The sequence below is a fragment of the Mastacembelus armatus genome, chromosome 14, assembly GCF_900324485.2.
Source record: "Mastacembelus armatus chromosome 14, fMasArm1.2, whole genome shotgun sequence".
In the NCBI taxonomy this organism is placed as follows: Eukaryota; Metazoa; Chordata; class Actinopteri; order Synbranchiformes; family Mastacembelidae; genus Mastacembelus; species Mastacembelus armatus.
In genome coordinates this window covers 24726536-24746945 of record NC_046646.1, presented here as the reverse complement: position 1 = coordinate 24746945, position 20410 = coordinate 24726536, and the positions used below count along the sequence as shown (strand labels likewise).

Genomic DNA, 20410 nt, shown 5'->3' with positions numbered 1-20410 from the left:
CTCATCTTCTTGACATCAGGGTCACTGAGTCAGAGTTGAAGTGTCGGTGTAATTTCTTTCTGACCCTAAAACCATTATGTTGAGAGTCTGTAAGTGGCAGGGAAATAGGCTGAATAAGAGCTGAAATGAGAGGCTTTTAATAGCAATTACTGGAAACCACAATCATTATTTTAGTGATGATGGTGAACTCAGCATGTGAGCAGCTATTGTACTTGGAAATGAAAGTTTGCACAAAAATCTGAAGTTTCTGAGTTTTATTCTTCTCATATCCTCCAGAGTTTTACTGGACATGTTTCTAAGAAAAGAAAAAACTGAAGCTTCTGCCTGAGAAATGCCAGAAACTATTATTCAATAATCAGAGTAGTTGGTGAGTAGTTTTCTAGAAGCTCAGACAGCTCGTCCTTGATCAGACATCAATGTGGAGCTGCAATAACAAGATTGATCTCTTTGAATAAAATGAGTCACATAAAACAGGTGTTTATCGAGCTCACCTTGCTGTGCTGCTGTTTGGTAATGTGATATTTCATAGAGCAAAGAGACTGATCAGTTGACACGATAATCAAAAGATGAATCGATAATGAAGATAAAGATTATTTGCACACACGCTACGTGTGTGTGAGTGTGTGTGTTAGGACACAAAGTGATTCCTTTCTCTGTGCTTCATAAACAGGAGGCCTTTTCCCCACCGGATCCCACGAGTATGAGGTGTTTCGATTTGCTCTGGCACAGCACCAGGACGTGCCCAAACTGGTGCCACAGGTGGACATGGTGGACACGGGGAGCAGCTTCGCCATGACCTACGCATGTAAGTACACAAGCACACAGGTTGGCGTGATCTAAGGGTCACGTGATGCCGGAGTTCATTCACTGGGTTCTGTGCGTCATGAAGTCCTGGTTTTCTGGTTCAGAGGACTTTCCTGAGGAAACGTTGTTATACTGGACCCAAACCCAAGAGAGCTGGCACCGGCTCATAGTTTTGTTGTGTGGCACATTTATTTGACGGTTCAGTCTCAGAGCTGGAGAAATGTCTGAGGCAAAGCTCTTCATGGACCAGTCAGTCTGTGTTCCCCCTCACCTGTGGTCGTGAGCTTTGGGTAGAGACGAGCAGCTGAGCCTTAGAGAGGCTTCATTCATTACGAGGCAGCTCAGAGCAGAGTCGCTGCTTCTTTACAGCTACAGGAGCCAGCTGAGGTGGATCAGGCATCTGATCAGGATCCTCCTGGGTGCTGCCCATTGGAGGGACCCCAGTGTGGACCTGGGATACACAGGGATTGTGGGAATGGTGCTGGGGAAATGGACATCTGGGTTACCTGACTGAACCTGCTGCCACCATGACCCCACATCAGGTTAGTGTTGTCACAATACCAGAATCATGACTTTGGTACCAATAGCTGCCTAAATGTCTGAAGAACCCTGGGGGAAGTAATGGAGTTATAGATGACAGAACAAAGAACAAATATTCTGGGAGTGGCCATAAACTACCAGCAGTAAAGTCCGTCAGTCACTTTGGTGAAGTGACATTATTGATTTGGCCTTAATTTCCTCGTCAAATATCGATGGTTTGTTTGTCACAGTGTAGTTATGTCGATCACTCATCACTAACCTGTCGCTCTTAGTCAGCACGTGTCTCTGAGGTGAATCCTAAACCTCTTTTACTGACTTATGGTTGGAACCCTGCTTCTCTTGTCCCCGTTAAACCTGCCTGCACCTTATACAGAGAAGCCTGAGAATTAAAAACAGCATGATGCTGGTTGGCCTGAAGTCGCATGAGGTTCTGTGCTCAGTGTCGTGGGCCAGTGCATCAGTCTCCCATCATCCAGACCTCATTGTGCAGAATTAGGGAAAGTGGAAGTAAAAGGGGGCAGGTTTGAAAAGAGCTGACAGCAGCAGTAAATGGACACAGACCAGAGGGAGCTCAGCACTAAATGGACTCTGGCTCCAGGGAACGTTCATCTCAGTGTAGGAGGTTTAGAGAACAATGTGCTGACCTTGTTCTGTTCTGCCCGAAACGCTGAATTCACCATCCGCCGGTATTACCCCTCACTTTCAGTCTGCACACGTAATGACCCGGCGTTTAACTACACACACAGCTGTCTCACTGGGATGTGTGTTCTCAGGACTATAGTCGTTTGACTCCATTCTCAAATGTTTCGCATTTGTTTTCTGCTCTTCAGCGTTTTAAATGGAACCATCCCTAAAAACTTTCAAATCTAAGCCCATATGCTCTGCATCCTCCAGAGGTGTTAGTGCCACCTGGAGATTAGGAATTCCTTAAGGATGAGTTCTCAGATTTAGTTTTAGTGCCGCTGGTCCAGCTCAGGGCCAGTGTTTGCTGCTGAATCACACTATATCCATGTGCGAGTCCCACAGAGCAGGTCTTCATCGTCCCCCTGACAGAATCTCTTCCTTTGATTTGGTGTGAGGTTTATGCTGCAGCAGTGTTCAGGGAGCTTAGCCCAGCAAGGTGGAACATCAAAGCTGCTTTTTCACTCACTTAACCTCAGTTTACCTCTTTATTAAAGTCGGTTTGGTTAACACACGGGATTCATTTTTAATGAAAGGTTGTATATCCAGGTTTCTGTGTTTTATTTTTTATCTGAGTGTGCTAGCTAGCAGGAAGCTTTCCAAACCACAAGCCGCTGCAGTCAGCCAGTCGGAGTGTGTACAATGTGGAGATTAAACACAGGAAAAATCTCCACGCAGGATGTGCTGGCCCCCTGGGGAGCCCTGTCATCACAGAGGATATTTCATTTCATATACAAGAAATCACCCTTTAACTCACTGTGTCCTAGTGTTCAGATCCTTCCCTGAGGCCCCTTACTGGGCTCAGCTGCTTCCTGTTTGCTTTCATTCTCCTGAGATGGATCCAGAACCAGACTGGAGTCCACCTGGGACAGAATGATCTGAATGGATGGAGTTTAGGAAGAAATGCACCTGTGTACATAAGGTCCCATGTAGGTCAGGACCGAAACCAGGACAGGAAGTCCAGAACTCTTTGTAGACTGTGACCAGAGTGTGCTGAGACACAGATCAGGACCAGGGGATAGAACCAGGTCTAAAGCTCTGGGTGTTTTCAGGATCACAATGGCCTCAGTCACTGTGGAAGAGGTCTGGAACCAGCAGGACTAGGATTATCCACATACTGGTCTGTATTGTTCAGTGATGTGAGGCTGTTATTTTATTATTATTAATTTATTTTGTGGGATTTTCACATCACCTCCTTTTTTTTGAAGCATGATTAGGAGAAACTGAGAAGATCTGGTCATGTCAAAAGGTCTGAAATTGAAGTGGTCACTGCAGAACCCACAGGCCAGTCTGAAGTCTGGATGGTTTGTAGCTTTGTGTGGATTCAATTGTTGAGGTGAGGCTGGGTGGGTTTCGTTCCCTCTGGACAGAACCAGGCTGGTTCCTGCTGCATCCAGCTCCACTCTGCAGTTTCCCTCCAGTGAATACGGATGATGTGCTGTTTTTTCACGGCCTGTGTTCTTACTGTCAGAGTCATTCCTGTTATAAATGAGGGGCTGGTAAAAACCCTGTGTGCTCTCTGGGATATTTGGTTCTGTACCTCAGTGCTGGTGCACGTGATTGGTGCTTTGACTAAACATTATTTCACTTTCCATTAATCTAATGCTCATTTTCTCAGGTCACTGCTCTGTTTGTCAATAAAACATCAGACAATAGTTTCCTGCTGAACAAAACAGGGAGAATTTGGCGTCTGAGGATCCTCCCCCAGAACATTTATATAGGATGAGGCATCAAATCTTCACTTAACTGAGGATCAAAACAGTTAGTGAACAGTTATTCATTAATTAACTGAGCTTCCTTCATTGGTGACATCTGAGACCAGAGATTGACAGGCTTTAGTCCAATGAAAAGAGTTCAGCCTTATTAACACATCACATGATATCCAACAGTTCAGGTCTAGATTTTGGCACACAGTCCCTGTACAAGGAGGATGGAGAACCTGCCATAGTCGGTGTTGTGTTTTTGGGCCCCACGTGTAAAACAAATGAGTGACTAAGGCAGATTTATAGACCCAGAAACATGGAGTGGAGCTGGCAGAGGGGGGCAGAGAGTGGGATACATGGGAGCCCAGAGACAGGAAGAGGCTAAATGAGGAGGACAGGAGGAGAAATGGACTGTGAGACTTCACAGGAGACGACAGAGAGAGGGAGAGTGTGAAAAGGGCAAACCAGTCTGAGGCCAGGACTTGGATAGATACACTGGGGGGGCAGCAGTATCCAGGGGCATCAGGTTCATCATTCACACTCTTTACATCTGGTTTAGAAAAATAACCTGCAGCACCGATTTGAACCGGGACACACCTTCAGTTTAAAGATGCTTCATTAAAACTGGGCTGTTCCTTCCTGTGGACTTCTCCTGTTGTTCCTGGAGGTCGCATTAAGAATAGGAGTCCTCATCAAGTCAGACATGCAATATGTTACCACAATATCTTTGGGCTGTTGGTTGAGAGGACAGAGTGTGAGTCTGTGGGAACTTCTGACACGCCCTGCTTTTATGATTTTCTGTCATTCATCATGATTTTTTATTGACCAGCAAGAAGATAACTAGAAAATTAATCTTTTAAACTTGTAAGGCCGTTTTTAGGAAACTGAATTCAGTGCTGAAGGAATCTACAAGCACATAATCAGATGTCTGCGACGCAAGAAAAATTTGCATCAAGCTTAGTTTCTGACAGTCTGTGGTGGGCTCAGACCTGCTGTGGGCTCGGACAGACCTGCGGTGAGCTCAGGTCTGTGGCGGGCTCAGACCTGCTGTGCAGCAGATGCAGCAGTTGGTGGTCACAAACATCAGGGTCCAGCTTGTAGTGACATGAAGTCCGGTTCCCACAGTACTGAGAGTGTTTCTCAGGAACCTTGTTTGTTGCTTGTGGACAGTGCACTCATCCTTGTCCAGCACAGACACAGTGGGCTGGACAGAGAAAATGGTGCTTTGTGCAGGGGCTGGTGGAAAAACAGCCGAGCGCTACAGGGATTTCTGCACACTGAGGTTGTTTGAATGAAATAAACTTCATGAAAAAAGTGTCTGTTACTGCAGCGTCATCACTGTTACTGTGGAGAGGAAACAGGTTCAGGAAGGTTCAGTCTCTGCCAGTACAGTAACAGGATTAGTAAGGTACCGACGATGGGCTGATATCTCCAATGTATGAACCGCACTTCCTTCTGGTTTCTCAGAATCCTCCACGGGGGGACTCAGAGTCTCTGTCATCACTTAGACAAGGAGCAGTGTTTGCACTGTCTTCTAAAAATGTGTTTTATTTACACAGATGGGCCAGAACATCATGACCACGCAGAGTTGAAGTCTTGTGGATTATCCTGCCCGTGTGAGGGATATACCAGACAGCAGGGGTAGGTTAGCTGGTTCTGACCCAAAACCTGGACCAGCAGGGGTCACTCCCTGCAGACTATGGTCTGAGGAGAAACAGATCGTGAACCAGGGACGGGGGTGTAGGATCCACAGCAACTCCAGCTCACAACTTACACAACTTTAAGGTGTCACCCTTTGGTGCCACATGGTGTTTTTGTAGGTTTCTGTAGTTTCCAGAGCAGGGGGTCAGAGCAGGGACAGACAGGTTCTGGTTCAGGTTCAGGTCCAGACACAGGCTGTCAATAACTAACCTGTGGTGTCAGGTCTCTGTTTGTTGGGCGACTAAACTGCTTTAATGCCTTATTTGTTTTTTATTTCTCATCCCCGCGTCGTCTTATATTTGCCAGTGGTTCCACTTTGTCTCGTCTTCACATTCGTTCACAGGATTATTCTCATTTACATATATTTCATGCTTTTGATTTCGCCTTGTTGTGTTGTCCCTTCATTCCTTTCCTTCACTCACTGTTTCCTTCTGCTGGTGTTTCACCTACATTCTCAATATGTCTCTTCTTTCTTTGTGCTTATTTAGTGCCGGGGCTGTGGTTCCTGTTTTTTTATTAACATCTTCAGTTCTATGTCGCCGCTGAGACCAGTGCACGGTGGAGCTGAGGTTCCACCTCAGTTCCGAGCGATGAGATATGTGTAGTCGGCTCCAGCAGCTGGTGTATGTGCTCTGAGAGGCTGCAGTCACAACGGTGTGATCGGAAACTGAGTTTTGTTTACACTTATTATGGTACGCAGGTTAATTGTGAGGCGCCACAGCAGCGATGGCAGTTGTTTACTTCCTCCTACAACCTGCGTTTGTCTACAGAGACACTGAGATAGCTTTCACTCTTACTTTCTTTGTACCAGCCCGTGCACAGCGACAGCGGCTGCGACGCCTCCGTCGTTACACTGATGTGTTGAACCGAAGGAGGAGGAAATAGATTCATTAGCTGGATCGGTTCTGGCCTAAAGCAGAACATCTTTCATGTGAACTGGGTTTGGTCACAATGAATAAAGCGGCGGCACAAACACACTGAGGTTTGTCAGGCTGAAGCAGTGGAGGTAGCCATGATGTGCACATGAACCTATAGTTCAACAAAAGAAATGTGTCTGAGGTTTGATCTACTGGTTGTTGATAGAGCGAATCAGGGTTTAAAGGATGTGCTGCTGTAGTAAAAAGCACTTCCTGTTATGAAGGAACCCAGATGGAGCCGTGTTGGCAGTACACAGTGTCGCATTCATGCCAGCAAACCAGCCTGAATCGATCAGAGGTGGCTGAATAGAAGTGAAATTAATTGAATCGTGGGTCGGGGGTCTGTCTGACTCCCTGTTAACAGACTCCCGGGCTCTGCCGAGGGCTTCATGGACCCTGTGTCTCGACTGTGGAGTCAAACACACTGAAGCATCTGGAGCTGGATTTGACCCGATGGTAAAGACTCTACACAGACATTAAAAAACATCTGGATAAATCAGGTGTGTTAACTTGTTATTTCAGTTGTGTGCTTCATGGGAAACACACACACACACACACACACACTAAATATTACTGTCTGCTCCTCGGTTCAGCAACACATACCTTCAAGTCTTCGTGTTGTGCTAACACAATGTGCTGACTGATCCATCAGCCTATAAATAAAGGAGTGAAAACCCCACAGAAACAGCAGACGATTAAAAATTAACATTTTCTTTTCAGCTTGAGCTTCAGCTAACTGGCATTTAACCTCCTCCCCTCGATCTTAAAATAAAAGTTTGCACATTAAATGTAAAGTCAACCCAGTAGCAGCAGATGCATGAGAGCCGAACCCACGGCCATCCCAGAGGGTCAGATGAAGATGGGAGGAGGAGCAGGAGGAGCAGGAGGAGCAGGAGGGTGAATGAAATGGTGTTTCTCCTCTCTCTCTGCCAGGACTGCCCTTATCAGGAGCCCACAGATTGAGACGACAGGAGCACAGGACGCGACTGCCCCTCTCCCCGTAGTGTGTCCTGTTTATTGTGTGTTAGTGTGGAAAACAAAAGTAAAGGATGTGTTGGTTGGACGCGTTCAGGCAGGGAGCCCAGTGGAAAGAGAACAGAGAGGGAGAGCTGAGTTTTTGTTGGTGACATTTCACCCTTGAGGACTCACTTGCAGTTTCACGCTCAGTTGAACGCCTTGAATGTGAAATGAGGATAAAGTGCAGCTTTTAAAAAAAGAGCACATTTATCTCCAGCTACACAATTTTCCAAATAACGACAAAAAGGAAGAGCCAGTGTTCAGATACAAGTGCTCGCAGCTCAGAAAAGAGGATTATCTTTAATTATTAATCTTAATCCTTATTTTCATGTCGGACACAACAGAAGCGAGATCAGAGTCTCAGACAAGAGCAGGATGAAGGGAACAAAGCAAAAATATAAACTGCAGCTCCATGGAGAACAAAGATCTGCTTCTTTTTTGTTAAAACAGTCTGAAACTCCTGAGAGGACTCTAAGACCTTTCAGGAAGTCCATCTGGAGCCGCTCGGCCCGCTCTTTGCAGACGTCACCAGTCCTCTTTGTGTCTTTGTCCCCTAAGCGAACATGTCGTCATCGTCTAACTCATAATGTTTTTGATAGAGGTGTTTCCCACAGCTGGAAGTGTCTGCAGCATGTTTCTCTTGTTCTGCTGGACTGAACCTGAACCTGTAAAGCTGCTGATGGAAACATGACAGTCTTGGTGTTTATGTTGGCTGAGACCAGCAAATTACGCCACTGAAACAAATAAGTAAATGAAATTAGAGCACAGGACTGAATGATGCAGGAGACCCTTCATCCTCACTGCCATCAGGCTCCACAGCACCTGATGAACACCTGGACTTCCCTTTGGATGAGTAAAGTCCATCTCATCTTTATTTTATCATAAATGTCAAACCAGGTTTCAGGTCATTCGGTGTCATTTACACTGTAAATGATCCTGGGACTCACATAATAGATGTTTTACCTGAAAGACAAATGTTTTGGATGATATGTTGATACTGGAATTATTAAAGTATATCAGCAACAGGCTAAGATGCAGCATCAGGCAGCCTGTGTCCACCGTGAGGCTGCAGAGGACCAGATAAATGAAAAGAGCTCAGGTGTCGGCCTCTATCGAACCTTTGAGCCCACGTAAGGTCTGACAGCTTTGGCTATAAAGACAGTCGGTCTTTGCAGCCTGTTGCTGCTGTGCCATCAGCAGGCTGCAAGTGGAATAATAAAGGGGGATTTACTCCCCGTTTCTGGCCAGGTGTGCAGCTGATGTGGCTCCTCTCAGCGAAATGTGGCTGCGTCTCTGTGTAAATGTAGACAATGAGGCCACAGGGACCAGGTCCAGACTCAGAGCAGACAGATGGGATTTGAACTGTGTGTGTGTGTGTGTGTTGGAGCTGCTGTCCTCAGCAGGAGATTATTGCATTGATGTCTGCGAGGCAGCAGTTGTCTAAATGACTTAAGAGTCAGCGTGTGTGTGTGTGTGCGCGCGCGCGTGTGTGTGTGTGTGTGCGTGCGCGTGCACGCGCGTGTGTGTGTGTGTGTGTCAAGCTGAGGACAGCAGCCATTTAATCTATTATTCAGCATCACTACTAAACACGTTAATTAGAGCCTGAGGTTGAGGCGGGAGCTCGTGCAGTTCAGTTTTCTGAGAGTTGGGATAGAAACCTCATCGCTCGTGTGTTTATTTGGACACTGTGAACCTGGAAATACAGTGTGTGATCCGAGCATGGACGTGTAATCTGAGCTGGTGCGTCACCACCACTCAGCCCTTCAGCCAGTGGACACTCACAATGCTGCCACAAATCTGCCCACCGCTCCACCGCGTCTGCAGTTTTTGGCTTTTTCATTTTTAGCTGCCAATGTCAGCGTCTTCGAGCTGAATGTCCTGCCGCAGTCAGTGAACGTCACATCAGATAGCACAACAGGAAATATGAACGCCAGCGTCACGTGTTGGGTGCTGGGTGAGCAGCTCGCTGTTTCTGACCGGACTGGACGTCTTCCTGGGGAAGCGACAGTGAAAGGTGTCGGCTGAGTGACAGGAACGCAGAACGACAGAGTGAAACAGTGACCTGATCGTGGGCTCTGTGTCTCCGGGCCGCCCTGTCTTTTCAGCAGAGGAGCATAAACAGTGGAGCTGTGGCTCGTGGTGAATGGAGGCAGTGGAGGATGATGACGGTGACGATGAAGGCCTCGGTTACCCTCCTCCCTCTTTCTAAACATCAGTGATTTTGGTTCTCTGCAGACAGACAGAGCTGCAGTATGGATGGAGGATGTGTCAGGAGGACGCACAGCTCTGTGGGTAGATGTGGTCTCAGCTGTGGGCCCCGTGGCGTTTGTCGTTGTCTCTGGGCTGTGTTTAAATAAAGCTCTGTCTAAAAGCCTCAGGTGGCGAGGAGCGAGATGTGCGACTGGAGAAGTGGGTATGAGGCGAGGTCACATCAGTCTCTGCGACGCTGCCACGAGTGTCCTTGAGGAGCATTTGTCTTCATTCATATTAATTGTTGAGGGGAGGGTGGTGTGATGCCACAGCTGTGGACAGCTGTGGCATCACACGTCAACATCAGTGGTGATGACAGCAGGTATGATTATTTATTGATCATTGGCCTCATGACAGCAAACATGATTATGTATTGATTTCTGGGTTTGTGTGGGTGCAGCACAGGGCTCAACTAAAAGGCCCCAGACACATCGTCAAACCTTCAATTCAAATTTAGTCCAGAATCGATTTGTGAAATCAGAAAAATCCCAGATTCAGTAGCTGCTGTTCTGGAGCTTCTGACGGAATCACACAAACGTCCTCAGAAAGTGCAGCTGCCCAGATGTTCCCATTTCCACTGAGATCTGTCAGTTTTTGAGCCAGTGTGAATCATAAGTTGATGGGAAACGAAGAGTTGTGAGTTGCAGCCCTGGTTCTCCTTTTCGTGCTGATTTGACCCAGTGTTGTGCTTCTACTTAGTAGTTCTTCAGCTCACTCATGACAGATGTGCAGTGTGAACTGAGCTCATTGTCTACAGAGGCAGTTGACTGGTTCATGGCTCATAACGACCGTGTTCTTGACCCCAACACAAATAACCACCAACATTTCCGAGGCTTGTGTCGTCTCCCTTCTCCCTGACGTCTGAGCCGCCTGTCGTCCCAGTGAGGCAGCAGCGTTAATGCTGAGACACCTCGTTAGCATGTTAGCTTCCTCCTGAGGCCTCGAGTCTATTGTTAGCATGATGACATGGCTCCAGAGGGACCGGCTGTCCCCAGCGCTAACCTGCTCAGATGGACCAGGCTTGTTGTTAGCATGTTAGCACTGGATGCTGAGACTCCAGGCTGCAGGTACTGGACAGTGGCTTTTTACAGCTGCACCTCTGAAAACCGCTGCTGAAACACTGAGGCCCAGAACAGGGAACCAGAACTGGAAGGCTGGGTCCAGACACTGGACTGAGTGAGCTCAGCTGAGTTGAGACTCAATCCTTTTATTGTCCCAGTTAGTTTCATCCTCTCATAGACACTTTGGGCAGCGTGACAGTAAATCAGGCCGTGGTATTTGATGATAAAAGCCCTGAAGAAACCCTGGGACTGCATTTGTCCTCCACAGGGGAAGAACTCAGGGCGTCCTGGTGGTGAAGATGCATTTTACACTCTGATCCAAATCCCCTGGTGTGGTTCATGTCAGACCCCTCCCGTCTTTCTTTCTCACCATAGAGGCAAAACACCAACATGGCAACATGTCAGCCCTGCACACATATCTGAGATCTGCAGGTTCACAGTCTGTCTTTCAGTCAGGCTTTTGATTATTTAGTCTCTATTTAATGTTCCTGGACTCTGATGCAACGTGCTTCAGATCAGCTTTATTCCTGTTTAATGACACCGACTGTGCTGTAGCTCCACTCTGTGGACACACCTGACTCATCTATACATGATATCTGAACAAACGCGGTGCAGACTGCACTGTGAGGATGGTTCTGTATTCAGGCGGTTGTTTGATTGACAGGTGTCACTCCCTCCTCATCTTCAATCAGGCAGTGTCTTTTCCTCCAGATGAGCATTTTCTGGGCGATGACACAGAGACGCCAGACGTGTTTTTACACAGCGTAAATCCGATTGTGCCCAGAAGAGCGTAGCATAAGACACAACGAGCCTCAGTGCTGAGAATTATTCTGTCTTAAGACGTAATCCCTGACTGTGAAGAGCTCTGCGTGCAGAATAATTTGATTATAGCCATTGTGTGTCCGGGGATTTACCATGTGCACGTTTAGTGTGAAATGGAAAACTGCACTTTATCAGCTACACAGCAGCAGATGAGTCAGCTGAAGATAACACTTTTATCATCTGTTATTACCAAATACAGATTTTGCTCGTCTTTGTTAAGTACAGATAAGAAAAGCAGACAAAAACAATGAAGGCATGTAAGGAATGACATGCAGGAATCACAGGCGTGACGGGGAATAGGATGTTGATTTTAAGACAAAGAGTGTATCAGAAATGAGAGAGGATAAAGAGACGTTAACTACAAATGCTGTCGTGTCCTGCTCCATTAAATCAAACCAAAGGATTATCCATGAATTTCACTCAGGGTTTGTTTGGTGACCTGGATTTCTGGGCTGAAAGAGGAAGCAGAGCTTGAAAACAAGACCGACAATAAGACAGATGCCACTCAGCCCAACCGGTCGAGGCAGATGGCCGTCCAGACTGAGCCTGGTTCTGCTGGAGGTCTCCTCTGTTAAGGGGGTTTTTCCTCTGCACTGTTACTGCTCATAAGGGATCTGTTGTGTTTTTATGAACGTGCCTTGAATATGACATTTAGTCCTTTCTCTGACTGACCTGACAGGTGGATGTGCTGAGACTGTTTACTTCCAGAGGACTGTTTGTGTCTCTGTAGTCACTGTGTGTCTTTGCACTAATGGTAGTCAGGTTGTCACACCTATCTGTTGTCTTTTGACATGTCTTGGTGGAAGCTGTGTCTCTTGGGGGTTGTTTTGTGTCTTTTCCGTGTAGTTGCCTGTGCAGTAATCTGTAAGTATGAGTGTAGTTATTGTAACACTTGTCTAATGACAGAGGAGCCATACATGGTGACAAGTGTTGAACAATGACAATGACCTCCTTCCTCCTCTTGTGTTCCAGTCTGCTCCCAGTTCTCTAAGGGCGTGTACGCCATCATGGGCCTGTACGACCGGCGGACGGTCAACATGCTGATGTCTTTCTGCGGCTCTCTGCACGTCTGCTTCGTCACGCCGTCCTTCCCCGTTCAGACCAACAACCAGTTCGTCCTGCAGCTGCGGCCCCAGCTCCAGGAGCCCCTCATGGCCCTGCTGGAGCACTTCTACTGGACCAGGTTCGTCTACATGTACAGCTCCGACTCAGGTGAGGGGGTGAGGGGGGTCAGGGGTACACCTGACTGTTCAATGCATCTGATTCATGTTCGATGAAGTTCACTCAGGGGAGACTGAGACTGTGGACCTGAGTGTGTTTACTGTTTGTCTCATAAAATGGACTTTATGCTGTTTGACATTCAAGGAAACTGCGGAGTTTCTTCATGTTGGATGTGCAAAAATGAAGTTCTCAGGATCTGGAGAAGCACTTTTGTGTTTATCTGACATAACTGGGTCCAATTTGAAATGAATCTGTTCTGGACTTTGAGAGTCTGGAGGATATTGATTAATGAGTGAAAACATCCTCAGCTTCTCTTTGCCACAGGTTCACATTGAAGATTTCCACTCAGTTTTATTTTGACATTTTTCATTGAGATTTAAGACACTGTCACTTCCAGCAGACATTTCACATTAAAAGCTTCCAAAAAAAGACTGTGCACCTGGCAGTGTTAATAAGAGCGTGTGTGTGTGTGAGCTGCTGAGCTTCACACACCAAACACAAGGAAAAGTCACTGTGTGTGTGTGATGGACGTTAGACTGAATGTGTGGAGATAAACCTGGAGGGAGACAGACTTATGACGCTTCTGCAGCAGGTTAATTAGATAAATACAGAAAATCCTGTGTTGGTACGCTGTGCCTGAGAAAGGCATCTGGTTTTCTTTCCTGATGTTTAGGATGAATTTTTAAAATAATGCAAAAGTTTTATTATATAATGTTTTATATATGTTGTTATAGTGAGAGGTTCTTCTGAAGAACAGTCCTTTAAGCAGAGGAAGCCTCGGTTCACATGTTGTGAGGCTGACGATGAGCAGCGGAATAGAAAGTCTAACCTGTGCAGAACATGCAGTACTGACAGGCTTCACAGAAAAGTTTCTTCTGTTTGTGCTTCCTGTCAGTCTCCGTCTTCCCACCTGCTGAAACTTTCACTCACACACACACAGACTTTGCTGAGAACTTCCTCTAAGTCAAGCTTTACCTCCAGGCCTTCGAGCAAACAGGGACACACTCAGAGACCCTGTGGCCTCATGTTACAGCCCATTTGACAGCGGTGGCAGACTGTTTACACCCGCCCAGGAACCAGCAGTGGACGTCTGCCTAATGGTATGTGTCCTCAACATCTGCTGAGGAGACATTAGCTGTCGGTCGGAGGCAGAGGGACCTTCCTGCGGCCGGAGCTTTTGACCATTAACCCTCCGTTTGTGAGAGAAAGCTGGCAACACTTAAGCAACACACTGCTTAAGGTCACAAGCTTAAATATTCGTGGATTTGAAATGATTTTGAGAACCAAAGGATCTAGTGCTCATGGGAAATGATGTTTATTAAAGGCAGGTAAACAACATAAACATTGAATAAATGGCGTTCCTCTGTCAGACGATGTTTCTCATCAAATTAATCTACATCAGACTTTTTCTTCTTTTCCTTGCCCTTGCTGTCGTCTTCTCACAGCCTCCTGCTCCTCTGCTGTGGGCTGAACTGTCCAGAGGACTGAGAGAGCTTTTACATGTTCCTCTCTGTCCTCTCATTTATTTTCTTCGTCTTGTTGCTGCCATCAAGGTGCCCTTGAGCAAGGCGTTAGACGCTGTGGCCAAACTGGACGGCTCAGCACTCAGTCTGCGTTTTCACTGTTTAATAAATCGCTGGGCAGGAGGACGGAGAGCAGCTGCTCAGAACATAAACCAGGGAGACGGAAGCATCAGCGTGCATGAACAGAGACCATGTGTAATTGAACATGAAACTGATTTTGTGTGTGTGGTTGACATAACTGCCTCACTAACACACCGACATGCACACTGGCACACATACACACAGTTATTGGCACATTCACGCCCCAGCACACACACACACACACACACACACACCACAGCTCTGTTAAATGTGAGACAGCAGGACACACACACACATTTTCTTCCTCCGTCTCAACTGCAGCAAACAGGAAGAGACTGGACACGGTAAAACTCTTCATCATCACTTTGTCTCGGTTTGATGTTTTGGTCATTTTAATGTCTCAACTCAAAGTGTGTGTGAAGCACATCAGGGAACCTGAAACAATCAATTGTGTCCGTGATCTTTAGTTTAATATTTAATATGTTTTAATGCCAAACAATCGATGAAGAGTTTACAGCCGTTCACAAGCCAGTGGGTCTGAGGCTGTTTATGCAAATCCTGTATTTATAATACTCTCCCTCTCTCCCAGTGACTGACTCTGTCTCTGTCGGTGTGGGTGTCCCGCTCGGCTGGATCTCTAATTGAAGGTTATACATTATCATTAACACACTTGGCTTTTTGCTCAGTGAGTGTGTGTGTTACTTCGCAGCAGCTGTATGGGTCCTAATGAGCAGTTACCTATCAGAGGTTCACGCAGCAGCAATTATGAGTTCAGATTTTCTCTTTTTCTAACCGGGAGTAAACGGTGACTAATCCCTGCATGAGAAGTGTGTGGAAAGGTCAACGTTGCAGCCAAACTGTATGTGGCAGCGTAACGTGTCATTAACAGACGTCATCTCTGTCACTCCACGGACGATGGAAAAGCATCACGATGACGAAAACTTCCTCAATCATCAGCAGCATCAGCTCGTTTTCAGGCTGATGTTGGCTGATGTTGGCTGCTGCAGGCTGCTGCAGGCTGCTGCAGGCTGCTGCAGGCTGCTGCAGGCTGCTGCAGGCTGTTGTTGGCTGTTGTTGGCTGATGTTGGCTGATGTTGGCTGATGTTGGCTGATGTTGGCTGATGTTGGCTGATGTTGGCTGATGTTGGCTGATGTTGGCTGATGTTGGCTGCTGCAGGCTGCTGCAGGCTGTTGTTGGCTGCTGCAGGCTGCTGCAGGCTGTTGTTGGCTGATGTTGGCTGATGTTGGCTGATGTTGGCTGATGTTGGCTGCTGCAGGCTGATGCAGGCTGATGTTGGCTGCTGCAGGCTGCTGCAGGCTGTTGTTGGCTGATGTTGGCTGATGCAGGCTGATGCAGGCTGATGTTGGCTGCTGCAGGCTGCTGCAGGCTGATGCAGGCTGATGTTGGCTGCTGCAGGCTGATGTTGGCTGCTGCAGGCTGCTGCAGGCTGATGTTGGCTGCTGCAGGCTGCTGCAGGCTGTTGTTGGCTGATGTTGGCTGATGCAGGCTGCTGCAGGCTGATGTTGGCTGCTGCAGGCTGCTGCAGGCTGATGCAGGCTGATGTTGGCTGCTGCAGGCTGATGTTGGCTGCTGCAGGCTGCTGCAGGCTGATGTTGGCTGCTGCAGGCTGCTGCAGGCTGTTGTTGGCTGATGTTGGCTGATGTTGGCTGCTGAGGTATTAATGACGTACTTTCATATGAAGGAACAACGTGATGATTCTGAGCTTCTGTTCGATGGTTCCTAAATGGATTTCTGGAGATGGCGTATTCTCAAAGTGTGAATCACAGTGAATCTAAAATATCTGTTGATTTGTTCTGTGTTCACATCTGACTACAGCTGTTGGAGGGTTGACACCTGGTTTTAGGGCTCGAGTTGGAGCCAGGTTAGAGAAATGACCTGGTTAGACTTTTAGTTGTGATGGTAAAAGTTTGGTACAGCGCTGGTCCTCACACTGATAGAAGTGTGTTGGTGTATCTCTGAAGTCTCTCTCATCTCTCTAGACTTTGAAGTTTTGCTTCATTTTTTAATTTTGCTGACTGGTCTTTTGAACGTGTGTGTGTGTGTTTACTGTAAAATGCTGATGTGATTGCTCTGTAATGTGTGTGTTGACTCAGAGGGTTTTAAAACACACAGCAAAAACTGCCTGTCTACAACACAACAGACGACATTTAAAGATGAAGTCACTGCCGATTGTTTGGGCGTTGGTGATGGAGCTAACAACAGTATCACTGAACATCCTTTAGATGAAGTCACTCTGCCTCCCTCACTTTAACCAGGTGTTACAGGTCTGTAGTCTCAGTCCTACCTGAGCAGGAATGTGTGATAATCTTGTGCACAGGACAGAAGCTGATGTTTTTATCATTAAAACCATAAACGCATGTTCGGCAGAGATGAAATGTTTCTCCACAGGTGATATGATTGTGTCACGTCTGTTCACACGGAGGTGGTGGACTCACTGTATCTTGCTCTCTCAGGTCTGTCGGTGCTGCAGAGGATCTTGGACACGGCGGCTGAGCGGAGCTGGCAGGTGACCTCCGTTAACTTGGACACTCTGACAGAGTCGGCTTTCATCAAGCTGCTGACCGACCTGGACTACAAGAAGGACTATGAGATCATCATCGACTGCGAGCTAGACCGACTCAACTCCATCCTCAACCTGGTAAAACACCCACAATGCACCTGTCCATTGATCACAGGAGCCTCATATAAACCGGGGACGATGATCTGTGGTTGCTTTAAGCACACTGCTAAACTATTGTTTTATTTCAATCAGTTGTTTTGAGTTTGATGCAGACTGAGGTGATGGCTGCCCAGACGCCACCACCATTTTTACAGTCTGTAGCCACAACAGAGCAAAGTCTTGACCGTGGAGCGTCTGAGAAGCAGCGTGTGCAAACATCTCTGGTTCTTTACAAAACAACATTAAACTGTTTGTAGACGTGAAAGTCAAACACAGCAGCTTTAAGTGCATGTAAGTGTTACTGTGACTGTAATCCATCCCCAAGTGTGGAGAGAAGTGATCCAGCAAGAATAGGTTGTAAAAAAAGAGCAAATTGTGTCTAAGCAGCAGCAGCAGCAGCAGCAAACACTTCGACTCTTGTGGGAAATGGAGAAAATGATCACAGCCTTTCGAAACATGAATATTTTTAATCGTGGTTTTTCATGTGGCCTATAAAACACCAGACTCCCAGTAGGTTCTCCAAAATGTCTGCGTAGGAAAGGAAATATTTGAGAACATCATTGTCTCTGTCTGGATATCGTTATTAAACACTTCAGATTGTGCAGCTCCATCGGTGTAAAACACACATGGGACATGTCAAAGATACAAAAAACAAAAAACGTCATCAATTAAAACCAGAAATGAAGGAAATAAGAGACAGAGGGTGAAGGGAGTCGTATATAAAAGGTGAAGCATGTGATAAGGAAACACAGCATGTAATAACCAGGAGACAGACGGGAGACTCAGGCAGATGTAAACTACAACTCCCACAATGCACTTGCTCAGGAAACACCCATCATAGAGCCTAAAGTTCTGTTAGTGAGTACAAACAGCTCTGATGTTGTGCAGTGATCTGATTCTGCTGCTGCTCTGATATACACACCTGACAGGCCATGTCCTCATCGCAACAGCCGCTGAGGCTCATGGGTATTGTAGTATTTAACCATTTCAATCAAAGATTAATTGAAGCTGTTCCCAAGAAACACAGGATGTATGTCCTAATGTAAATAAATTACTCTCCATAGTGTTTTTACTTTGGATTATGTAGGTTTTACTCTTAATAATTAAAACTTGTTGTTAATGTTTAACTCAGGGTTTTTATTGTTATACAGTATGTTGACATTGCAGTATTCCTCCCCCTCAGAGATTAATACATTTTAATAAATCTTCTTTTTGGTGCTTTAAGGGCTGAAAGGTTCCTCCGATGCTGTTGAACAGACAAACAGTAATTTTCTGTGTTTGCTCTCAGGCGTCAGAGTCGAAGGAGATGCTGCAGAATATCTCTGCTCCTCAGCTGCAGCTGTTTTCACACTGTTTGGTTTTAACATTTATTTCAGCTTCTGTGAAAATTGTCTGCTAGTGGAGAGAACAGTGAGTGCATGCAAACAGAAAACGGTTCAGAAAGTGAAAGCGATCTAGTGGAGTCAGCCTGACCTGCAGCCAGAAACCAGCTGTCGCCTGGAAACGCCTCTTCCTGCTGGAGTCCAGCGGGCTGACAGACTGAAGTATCAGGTGGTGTTTTGGATCTGTTAAATGAAGCTTGTTGCTTCAGCTGAATTTATTTTCCATTTAGTTTCAAGTGGCCTGACTTTAGTTTGACTTTATTTGGTTCGTTTCACTTGTTTGGCAGCGAGTGGAGCTTTGGATCTGCTGCTGCTGCTGCTGATGAATTGAGTTGATTATTCAAGTAGTTGCATACGACTTAGAGCTTTCTGAAGTTTGGTGACATGCTAATGAAGCAGCACAGACCAGCTTCAAACCCGCCACTAAAAGCATCGCAGTCATGAAACAACAGGTGTGAGCTCACAGGTTGTCAGTGGAGCTGAACACGCTGATGGAACGTTTTACTCCGATGCAGCATTTGAGCCCAGAATAAATATAACAAGCGCATGTTCTGGTCTGACGTCGGCACTGGCAGGACCACATCGTTTGTAGAATAGAGGAGGAGGAGGATGAAGAGGAGGAGGACAGCTTTCTCCTCCTCAGCAGAGCAGCTGTGAGCGTTCGACTGATGCTCGTTAATAGCTGGACGTCAAACACCTGCTCCTCTTCCTCCTCCTCCTCCTCCTCCTCCTCCTCTCTTCAGCTGTTTCTTCTCTTCCTCCTCTTCATGGCCTCACTTCTTCTCCCCTCCTCCTTTTTCTCCTCGCCTTCCTTCCTCTTCTTTCTCCTCGAGTCGCTCTTTCCCGTGGTGTGTTGGTTGAATCTGAGCAGACGTGAAGGTGGGCAATTAATTCCTCAAAGAGGAACCAAGCCGTCCAATTAGCAGCTGTTTGAGAGGACACACTCACACAGACACACACAGATCAGTGTGATGAATGTGTAATAGATGCGTTTTATCATCATTAGAAACAGCAGAAAATGTAATTAGCATATCATTTATGCCGACTCTCTCTCTCTCTCTCACTCAGATTGCTGCTCAGAGGAGAAGCTTGAAAAACTACCATTACATCCTGGCCAATCTGGTGAGCGCTCACTGGCAGGAACCACAGGAACATGATGCACTGTGTTCAGGAGGAGCTCAGTCGGTGAAACATGTCGCTGTGTGTGTGTGTGTGTGTGTGTGTGTGTGTGTGTGTGTGTGTGTGTGTGTGTGTGTGTGTGTGTGTGTGCGTGTGCGTGTGTTTGCGTGTGTGTGTCAGGGCTTCATGGACCTGAACATCACAGAGTTTCAGAAGCTGGCCCCAAACGTGACGGGCTTTCAGCTGGTGAACCAGTCTGATCCAGATGTGGACAAGATCAACCAGGACTGGCTGGACTTTGACAGCAAAGACCTTAAAGTGGCCCGCAGGAGACTGAGGGTACACACACACACACACACACACACACACACACACACACACCTGAACAGTCATTGCTCTGCTCCTCAACCCTAAACCCTGTTATCTTTCTAATGGACTGCATTAGATTTGCCAGGTGCACCTACTGTAATAAAGTGGCCACAGAGGGTTAATTACAGACATGAACACACGTCTTATCCTGCACATTTCACTTGTTGAATGGAGAAACTCAAACCTCACGTCCTCCCAGGTCTGACAGCCGGTCACAAAAACACAGAACTGAATCGAAAAACTTTTTGCTAATTTCCCTCCTTTGTCTTTTAATTACATAAAATCTGTGACAAGAGAAATAAGAAGAAAACTGGAGTGAAATGCTCAGATAGACCTTCATGTCCAGCAGGAGTCATTAAACAGTCTCTGCTGCTCTTAAACACTGCAGCATCGTCACCACTGGGAATGTTAGTGTTAGCACTGACTGAGTCCAGCTGTTGTCCAGCTGTAGGACAGTACACGCTGTTTTCCTGGAAACACCTACTGCACCTACGCAGGGTAGTAAACACAGTTAATGGGTCCTGCTGGACTGGAACCA

The 20410-nt window shown here is 46.6% G+C and overlaps 1 protein-coding gene across 5 annotated transcripts in view; it reads left to right on the top strand.

Annotated features, from left to right (window-relative positions):
* Positions 1-20410, top strand: part of LOC113143472 (glutamate receptor 1-like) — an 88448-nt gene that overhangs the window by 48345 nt on the left and 19693 nt on the right. For all 5 annotated transcript variants that reach the window (XR_003297034.1, XM_026329113.1, XM_026329114.2 and 2 more), the window contains 5 exons: positions 671-805; positions 12469-12708; positions 16797-16981; positions 19453-19506; positions 19684-19842. Coding sequence is in view for 4 of the 5 variants with exons in the window: in XM_026329113.1 (XP_026184898.1) it covers positions 671-805; positions 12469-12708; positions 16797-16981; positions 19453-19506; positions 19684-19842 (773 nt within the window). In the remaining variant the exon portion in view is untranslated. The remainder of the gene's footprint in view (positions 1-670; positions 806-12468; positions 12709-16796; positions 16982-19452; positions 19507-19683; positions 19843-20410) is intronic.